The 9,891-nt window shown below is 41.4% G+C and overlaps 1 protein-coding gene across 1 annotated transcript in view; it reads left to right on the top strand.

Annotated features, from left to right (window-relative positions):
• Positions 1 to 2,056: 2,056 nt before the first annotated feature.
• LOC309693457 (zinc finger E-box-binding homeobox 1-like) overlaps positions 2,057 to 9,891 on the top strand; it is a 78,848-nt gene continuing 71,013 nt past the window's right edge. Inside the window, exon 1 of the mRNA XM_082512667.1 lies at positions 2,057 to 3,066. Within this exon, the coding sequence (XP_082368793.1) occupies positions 3,009 to 3,066 (58 nt within the window). The 5' untranslated portion in view covers positions 2,057 to 3,008. The remainder of the gene's footprint in view (positions 3,067 to 9,891) is intronic.

The following is a 9,891-nucleotide window of genomic DNA, read 5'->3' as shown; positions in this document are numbered from 1 at the left end:
TTTACTCTACATGTCTTGAAAGAAGATTACTATGACACTGTGCCAGGGTGTGGTTTGTGGCTCAGCTGCAGGGGAGGGCTGGAGCAGTGGGTTCAGGGTGCGGTGTCAGAGGAGGCTGACACACACCTGAGCTCCATCAACTGATCAAGGCTCTTCTATAAAAGATGTGCCGGGACCTGAGGTGGACAAGAGTGTGTGTGTTACAAACAGGGCAGCTGGAAAGTTGCACAGTGAAAAACAGAGCAAAAAAAGCGTGTACAACTGTAAATACTGTTGGTGTCGGGTCTGTCATTTCCACAGACACACAAGACAGTGAGAGGAGAGTCTTCTTTTAGTGTAAATAAATATGGAAGTGTATTTGAGTTTATATAAATAAGATACAAGAAGTGGTCACAAGAGGTGATGCAACGGAGTAAAACCCCATGAGTGTCCTCCCTTCGCCTCTCTTCATGCACTTGTCATAGGCTGACAGGAGCAAGAAAATCAGAAGAGATTAAATCAAAGTGCAAGAGTGCTTCTTCCTATGAGGTATTAACTTGCTGCCTTTAGGTGATAATCATCTGTCTTTCAAGAATAATATTCAAAAAAAATATTATTATTTTTATTTGTTAGGGACATTTTAAATCTACATTAAACATTTGGAGTGAAGCTTGGTGGGTTGCAAAGGGGCTTGCAGGTGCATAGCAACTGCAAGCCTGGTGAAGCAGGTTAATTGGCAGGTCCTTTGTGACTTTGTGTAGAAGGGTATGAGATGATTAATTCATGATATGGGCTGGCACTGAGATCAGATTAACTTTGCTGGCCTATGCTTTCCTTAGTAGTAGTACTAAATAAATACAATAAATAAATAAACCTTTGCCTAATAGTTATGTGTTCATCCCAAAGTCAAATAATCAAAATAAAAATATATTCCCTCATTTTTTATATTTTGTTACCATGCAGCCAGTCTTTTCTATCCTTCTATTTTTAGGTGGTCTTGAACAAAAGCTCACTAGAATAGTTTTTCTTTCCTCATCGGCTGCCATTTTTAGTTCAGTCCTTGCACCTGACTGTTTTCAGAGGAATCTCTATTTTTGTATGTAAAGCACTTAACCTGTGGGATGAATCAGTGTAGTGTCTACAAATAACAGAAAATATAGCAAATAGCCAATTTTAAATTCTATCTTTAGCAATTTTTTTATTATCAGACTTGTCCCCGTTTCATGTAGTTGAATGTAAAGAAATGTCAACGATAACACAGTTTGGCAGACATAAAATAGTATACCTACAGCAACAAGGTGATTTCCAGAGAGCTATCAATGGAAAAATTGGCATATCCCGACATGGTAAGAAGTTTGTCCTTAAAAAAATCATTAGAAATTGCACAACTGGAAGACATAAGAAAAATTGAAAGTCTAAACAACTACCCATAGCAGATGAACAGTATCTGAAAGTTGTCTTCATTTGAAAATCTGAAAAAAGATGAAAAATACAGCAAAGACCTCACATGGAACCTCAGAGTTAAATCTGGTCCTTCATTTGATCCATCTACTTTTCTCTGAAGCATCATGAGAAATGCTCTGCAATACCATAAAACAGCAATTTCAGCATGAAAACAATCCCAAACACACTGTCAATGCACTAAAAGTATACCTGGATAGAAAAATACACAGTGGAACACTATCCTGAATCTCAATATTACAGAAGCACAGAATGAAACAAAAGGCAGCCGACAGAGAAGAACTCTGGATGTCCTTCAAGAACCCTGAAGAACTGATTTTAAAGACCACTTTAGGAAATTACAAGAAAGCTTAGCTGTGAAAGTTCAGGCACCACTGAAGAATAAAGGTGCTTGTTAGAATTGTAAAAACTCAGTTTTCATCTTATATACTGTATTCCAATGTATGTTTGCAGATATTTCAATGTTTTATTGCACTTATTTCCCATCATCCCACAGCACATTACTGTTTATATATAAATATGCACATGCAAATGACATTACTGAAAAAGTCTCAGTCTACTATATTCTAACATATAACACATGCACTTACAACATGCTTCATTTATTGATTAGACTATAGTTTGCTTTATTATCTAAATCTGCAGTGTAAGTACAGGTATCAAGCACATGCAATGAGCTAAAAAGTACAATATTTACCACTCGGCTACTTTATACATCACACTTCAACCACATCACATCTATTTAAGGACTTTAAGAACACGCTTTAAAAACACACACGCAAACTACACTGTTACAGTTAAAATTAAAAAGGTAAATTAGCTTCACCTCAACAACACTGTAGACTATTTATAATGACACAACAATGTAATATACAGTAAATTATGGCTTCTGTGTGTCTCTGATAACACTGACTACTAAAGCTGAATTTGAAACACTCAGGAACTTTGAGTACTAATTTGAACTTGAGTATTTCCATTATCACCTACTCCAGTGTAACTATCAATTGTAACTAATCAACAACAAATTTGCCACTTTGCTGATAAAGTGTGAAAACTGAAACCCAGCTGACTTCTTAATTAATCAATTAGTTCATGGCTTTGACTTGTATGTTTCCCAGTGTTCCTCCAGCACTTCTTATCAGTGACTTATTGACACCCCCCTTAGCTCTTCTGTGTCGCCACGTTTCTACTTTTCCACCTGCAGAGAAACACCTTACTGCTACACTTTTCAATCTCCCACTCAGCAGTCAGGTGGGTGGCACAGCCAGCGTGCGAGCAGGACCCACTCTGACACAGCAGCAGTGTTAGCAGCAGCAGCAGCTGAGCTCCCAGCTCGCCCATGTGCGGCCAGTAGGAGGGGCCATGTGCTGAGGTGTTTGAGAAGGTGATGCCGTAAAAGCGGGCAGTCTGTCGCAAACCAGGTGTTTCTGCGAGGAAGAAGGTGATGTCGTAAAGTGGATGGGAGGGGTGAGGAAGAGAGGAGGTGGGGGGAGGCGGGAGAGACAGGAGGAGGAGGAGGGAGGGAGGTGACTTGCGAGCCGCTGCGTTTCAGACTCAGCGAGAGGATCATGGCGGATGGCCCCAGGTGTAAGCGCAGAAAACAGGCGAACCCGAGGAGGAGCAGCGGTAAGTCCAAACTCTGCCGTAACCGCTGCTGGTCGAGGCAGGCGGGCTGTCGATGAGCTGTCCACCTCTTCTGGGGACTTTTGGAAGTTAGTTGGAGCACATTTCAGGGAGTTTTGGTCCGTATTAGTGCGTTCATATCCCAGTGTGGTGGTGTACCGTTATACCTGGCTGGCTTCTCTCTCTCCGCCTAGCGGTGCATGGGGCAAACCCGACTGAGTGAACCGTTATCTGCCTGCTAGAATAACCCGAGGAGCGCTTTTAGACTTGTTTGCATTTTCCACTTTGCTCTTTGTTTTTTCCACTTTTCTTTTTTTTTTGGTCAGTTTTGTAACGACGGCAGCACTTGGCGGCAGGTTGCGGGGCTTTCGCATAACAACGTGGCCCGCTGAGCGCAGCTTGTAGTTGAGAGTGTGAGCTTTTAGGGCGAGGTTGTTGCGGTGTTAGTTAGTTTCATGCTAACTTGCTGCTTGCTCGGCCCCCCTGACGGAGCTGGTGGTCGCTCTCTGTTGAAGATAACTTTACTTTATGGGTGTTGTTTTGATGGCCGGATGGTGGATCACGCTGTTGTGGTGGACTTATTTATTTATTTATTTTTGTGCTGCTCCGGTGATGGCAAAGACATGGGATGTTTATTTCAAGTCCACTTTACCCCTCCCTGCTCCAACTGCAAGTACACATGCTGTCTTACTTAAGGTAAGCGTGTATATTGTATTGTTTACTCTGCAGAAGTAGGTAGGTTTCGCGAGTTTATTTTCACGCGTGCATGCATTTAGTCTCCGTTTGAACCAGCGTACCTTTATTCATTTAGCATTTTCTCCTTATTCGGCGTGCTTTTTCTCGATTCCCTCGCAGATTGCTTCAATTACACGTTTTCGACTTTTGCTTCTTTTACTGGTAAATTCGGGTTTGTTTACATGCCACAATACTGGAAATATATATTGTTTTTGCTGCTTTTTATGTATTAAAAGGAAATAATACGTAATTACCGGTTAGCTGCTTAGTGGTGTTTATACAGGATCGCGGGGATTTATCTCACATATCTCATTATGAAAACGATCTCATTCTTTTTACGAAGTAAAGAAAGTGTAAATAGAGTTTGGCTCCAAAGGACTGTCTAAATTTAACGTTATTACACCCACCTACATCCGGACTCCCTCATTGGCCAGTTCCTTACCTGTACTCTCCCCCTCTTTCGTTGCATCCACCAATAAAAAAAGTAAACCCATAAATATATATATTTTTGGGTACCGTTATGAGGCATGGTGTGTCTGTGAGCCGAGGGGCTGGAAAGCACCTTTTTCCCCCTCCTGCTGACGACACGACGGTGACTCTGCGCGTCTACACGGGAGCCATCATCATCATCACCATCATCATCATCATGTTTACCTGAACGCGGATAACGGGGCTGACCAATGGCCTATAAATAAACACAAATAACACCTGCGGCTCTCGACCGTTCACGGAACAGGATCTGCTCGCCGTTTCCTAAAAGCTCTGCGTGTCGTGAGGAGCCAGAAAAACCGCTCCAAATGTCAACTTGTGCAGGTAGACGTGATTATTTAAATATTTATTTCTGGTACTTCTCACCGTGTGCACCATGCCAGCTTCGAATGGTTGCTCGTCTCCCCTTTTTTTAAACAACCCCTCTTTATTCTGGCGGTGTTTATGGCATCGACACGTTTTTCTGACCCACTTGAACATGATTTATCCCCCTTTTATGTATTTTTTGTGGGACCGGTTGCCTCGTTTGTTCGAGTGCACCCCCACAGCTCTCCGTGTGTGTGTGTCTGCTCTGGAAAATGAGCGGGGCATAAGGTGGCTATTCTTCCCCTATTCCTCACCATGTGCGATAACAGTGTTGATTATGTGGCTCACCGTCAAACCTCCCGTGTCCATCCATTGTGCTGATAGTTCGTTATACAATTTCCCGAGCAGTGTGCGGAAGGGAATGGCGGTCAGTACCATTACTGCAGTGAAGGCGGGGTTGCTGCTTTTTTTCTGGACCGGAGACAGCCAGGTACGCAAGGTGATGCAACACCTATAAAGGTGTATTTTCACCGATTTTCTCGTGGCGATCTCGGCGTTTAAGCCACGGTTTCTTGATGGGAATGCTTCTTAGCTCCTCATTTCTGTACATCCTCTAAAATTTGAGGTGAAACGAGCCTGTAACGGGAAAGGAGCGCATCCCGGTCCGTGTAATGGGGCGCACAATCAAGATGGCAAAAGGTGTTGTGATTCAGTGCGCAGCGCTTTCATGTGCTGCAGGTGAAACTCATCCGCCTTCTGCCTTTCGGTTCGTTTCCACCCTTCCTCTTTACACGTGTGTGTTTTCTTTTTCGTTTCCTGTTACCTTTTGATCCAGGTGGCACACACGATGTTTGTCCTCAGCTACCTCTTCGATTTTTAAAAGAGCTGATGTACCAAATATTAGCCTGTGCTAATGTACCATGACCTCCAACCAGTCGTCGTCACCGTGATGTGGCAACCAGCTGCTGATTTAATCAACTAAAGTCCCTGAAAAGCTTCTTTCTTTGTCACGTTAAAATGCTCACCTTACCTGATACTCATATAAATGGACCCTTTATAATTAAATAAAGCTGGATTACTTCCTCATCCTTGGTCTTGCAGGTGAATACTCAGGTTGCTTAGGTAATTTTAGCTAGATTTCACCTTTTAGATTTTACTCATTAAGGAGGATGACATCTTAATTAGGTATATGCTGATTCATTTTGTGATTAAATGCTTGTATATTTTCCCTATAAATTATCACATATTTACCAAAGATGCTTATTATAATTTCACTAATCCCCAGATAACATTTTCAAGTTGCTGACTTTGTAGAATTGCAGTGGTTTATGTTTTTTTTTAATGTTGTGTACATATCAGAAATATATGTGGCCTTCTACAGTTATTGCATCAGGTAAGAATGAAAACAGAAGCATGTTGTTGATCGGTCAAATATGTATGTACAGGTTTTTGAGGAAGCAAGGAGATGATACACCTGTCAGATTCTGTCTGTTATGAATGTCCATTAGATGTCACTTACATCATCAGCTGTATTTATTTGATCGATTGGGTTCTGATTGCTTTATTAAGTCCCGGTCTACTTTATGTTTGGGAAGACAAGTAGATTTTTAGCATCCGTGCAACTGCTTTGTTATCACTTAGTCTGATTCTAGTGCAGAATCAGAGTAGGACAGAGCATTGTGTGTGACTCAGGTGTACCAAAGCTCCACTGCCACAAGTTTGATGTCTCTGTTTTGCAATAAACTGCCAGAAAAGCTGTAAGCTGTAAGTTTGTGTGTGTTTCTGACACATTAAACAATTTGCTACAGCTTTCCAATCCCATCACTAGCTTGTTAATTTTTTTTTAAACGCTGTAGATCAGCAAATGCTTAAAAATAATAACAATCTGTCAATTTTTGGTAAAGCACACGGTCTCTATACTACTGCAGCCCTATTGCTGTGCTCCACAAACAGTAGAGAGAGAACCTAGATTAAGCTTAAAAAGCAAAAGCAGTCATTTCAGATGCTGGAAATAGAGGCTGTTTACTTTTTTATTAATAATATTACCTAATCAACTAAAAGAATATGAGAATGGTTCTTCAATTAATCTTCTGTCAGTAGAACAATCAGGTAATTGTTTATAGCTCTGCTCCTAACAACTCACATTTGCCTGGGTCCAGTCTGCCTTGTTCCCTTTAATTAAGTTTTTATAATGAATCATAGCACATTTTACAGTTACACGTTAGAAGAATGACTGAAATCACTGATAGCTGTATTGTACATTATTAGCCTAATATCTGCTTTGTTTATGTTCTAAGGGCCCATTTATGACTTCATTTGTCTTCCTCTTGCTCAAAATCTCCAGTTTGATTTTTTGCATTTCTTTACTTTGGACAATTAGGTTTTACTGAACCAGAGCACTTAACAAAAACATTAGCAGATCGTTATCAGATGGAGCAGGTAATCTGTCACTGATAGAAGTCAAGTTGGCGATGATAGCGATCTGCTTCCAGACCTTGTAATTTAAGCTAATCATTGACTGTGGTCTTTGCTGCAGTGCCTCCTCTGGAGCTAGTTAGGAACCAAAAGATAAAAAAACTACATAATTTGATTTGTCTTTGACTCATATTATTTATGTATGAGCAGCACAGAATGTCAGGTTTAACATCTTCACGTCTGGTTTTTGTCATTTTCTGGAGTTGTGCCTTTATCCATTAATAACAAGCCACATGGCAGTTTTCTTGAAAGAGCACTGGGTCTCATTTCCACTTGTCTCTGTGCTGTGATATTGTGCCACCCAACTTCAAATAGCATTGTTCTCGCCTATCTAAACAAACTAAACCCAACCTGTCTGGTTTTAATGATAGCTGGCAGAGAGCTTGCCTTCCTCTGGCTCTCAACATAAATGATTTTCCTGTGAACATGTCGATGCAAAAGCCAAGCAAAGACCTCCAGTAACCCTCATTTTTTTCCAAGATGAAGTTAATCTGTACATTTAGTGCACATAAAACAAATATACTATTTTTGAAGTATATAATACAGATGTCTGGCAGGAAAAAGAGCTCAAGCTAAAGTGTGAAGTTGTTTTTGCCATGCTAACTGTCTGCAGTACAACTGTAAATGGCAGGTGTGTGCCCTCCATGTGCCCTGCCTGTTGCTGCCGCTGCTTTGGTCACGGCTTCATCATCCAGCGCCTTTAAAGTGCTGCACTCTCAGCTGGGCTGTAATCTAACACTGCAATTTAGGGACTACAGGAATGCAGCCTGGTGTTAACATACCTTGACAGGATAAACACAGCGGCCTACTCCCAGGCTTGGATACTCATACTGTACGTAAAAGCGAGCCAGGACTCTGCCGTCACCACCGTCTGTACTCTGGAAGTGAGAGTTGTTCTCGGAGTGATTGCTGATGGGGTTGTTTTTGTTTAGGTTGCCATTTTGATTTCAGCTGTACCTCTATAATTGATGTTGTGCTAATGCAAATATTCTTATTCATAATCAATATTTAACTGGCAGATGTGCATTTGGAGAAATGACATGCAGCATTGCCAGTAGAATCAATGCTGCTGCAGTGACAGACAGCTTTCAGTGACTCTTCTCAGTGACTGCTCTTTAATATCAGGTCAACAAAACAGACATTTCTTGGTGTGAATCAGTGAATGCTGGGCCTCTTTGATCAGGCTGCTGTTGTTTGATGTGTGGATGAATGGCATTTTCCTTCTCCCTCGTATTTATGAGCACTCCTCTCTAGTTGCCGTATTGCACTGTTAATGTCTTGCATGTTGTACCACCAAGCTTCGCCTGATTGTGAAAGGACCATAGCTGCTATTTAATTGAGCTTATTATCTGAAATCACTGCTTGATATTTCACTGTGCAGGACTGTATTTTTGGTGCAAAGCAACACAGAAAAGCTGCACACATACTTTCGTTACGGGAAGATGGGTTGCATATAAAAGTGGCAGCCTGTTTAATAGGTCTCTTTTATCTTTATGTCTGAACTATATTCTTGAGGTCACCCTCAGGTGCTCCAGTTGCAGCTGTCTTTCACACAGTCCCACAGAGTCATGTGAGGCCTCAGAGGTAATGCTGAACATTTATTTGCAAGCTAACACTGGCTGTTACACTCATTAGATTAGCTGGGTATCAAATGATTGACGTTATAATGGCTTATAATTGCATTTAGCAAATGGAATTACACAAAATCCAAGTTGTTTCTGTAATGCAACCCTGTATTTTTATCTGGACATGCTCTAGCCAATGCAGTTGTTGCATGTAAGGCTATTATTTTTAATATTACTTGAGTGTTATGTGAACACTTACTCGCACAGCCGCCTCTGCTGTTTGTGAGGGAGATGAGCGCTTCAGAGGGAAGTGGTCTGACTGGTATTAGAAGTGGTTGTGGTCAACATTAGCTGTTAATTGATCTATGGCCAGTGATCATTGAAGTTACTTTCTCCTTGTGCTAAAAAGCCTGAAGCTGTGTGTGTGTGTGTGTGTTTCCTTTGCACAAATGGGGCTATGGAATGACAAAGCACTACAGGATGTCTTTAGCCGCTCAGCTTTAGCCCCTCCCTATCGCTTTTTATGGTTCAGAGGGGGAGGTGCATCAGGGCTAACTGATGCTGCTGCTGTGACTAATTGAGCTCTGTGTGTGTGTGCATTGTGTATTGTGGGGATGTTAGCATCAAGGTGGGAAGCTGCTACTTTCCTCCAGGCTTTGCATGACAACACAGACTTGCTTGTTTGGATTTACATGCATTAACAAAGTGCCTGTGAGGGAACATCAGCGGTTCCCGCTGAATGCTGTTGCTTCAATTAGATGACGTGTGCTGATAAAGGCACCTTGACAGATCAGGCACGGAAAGTGAAGGCAGCCGACTCATTGTGGCCTAATCGAGGCGTGTGCATTAGATTTGAATGGCTGTTTAAGCTTTTAAGCTTTCTGAATTGTACAGTGTTTCTGTAGTGCTAGCTTTAAATCAGATAAAAGAGTCAGACAGTTCATTAGGTTGAAGTTTGTATGGTGTATCTGTTGGTAACAAATGTAAACATCAAAGTTAAATGTGAATACGTCGATGAGTTTATCACAGTCAGCAGGAGGAAACACAAATCACATCATGAAGGACGTCGGGACTAAAAGCTGCCAAATCATGTGGGGTTACCATCTTTGGTGAACCTTTCTGAACAAGAGAGCTGCTGAACGTAGCTCTTTCTATGAATTGGTAAATATAAAACAATCAAACAACAACAAAAACGGTAACACAGTCAGGTATTTGATAGCTATACTGTCAGTTTTCTTCATTTCAAGTCACTGTTACA

Source organism: Aulonocara stuartgranti, assembly GCF_965226115.1.
Source record: "Aulonocara stuartgranti genome assembly, chromosome: 18".
Taxonomy (NCBI): domain Eukaryota; kingdom Metazoa; phylum Chordata; class Actinopteri; order Cichliformes; family Cichlidae; genus Aulonocara; species Aulonocara stuartgranti.
This window is presented reverse-complemented; position numbering and strand designations above follow the sequence as displayed.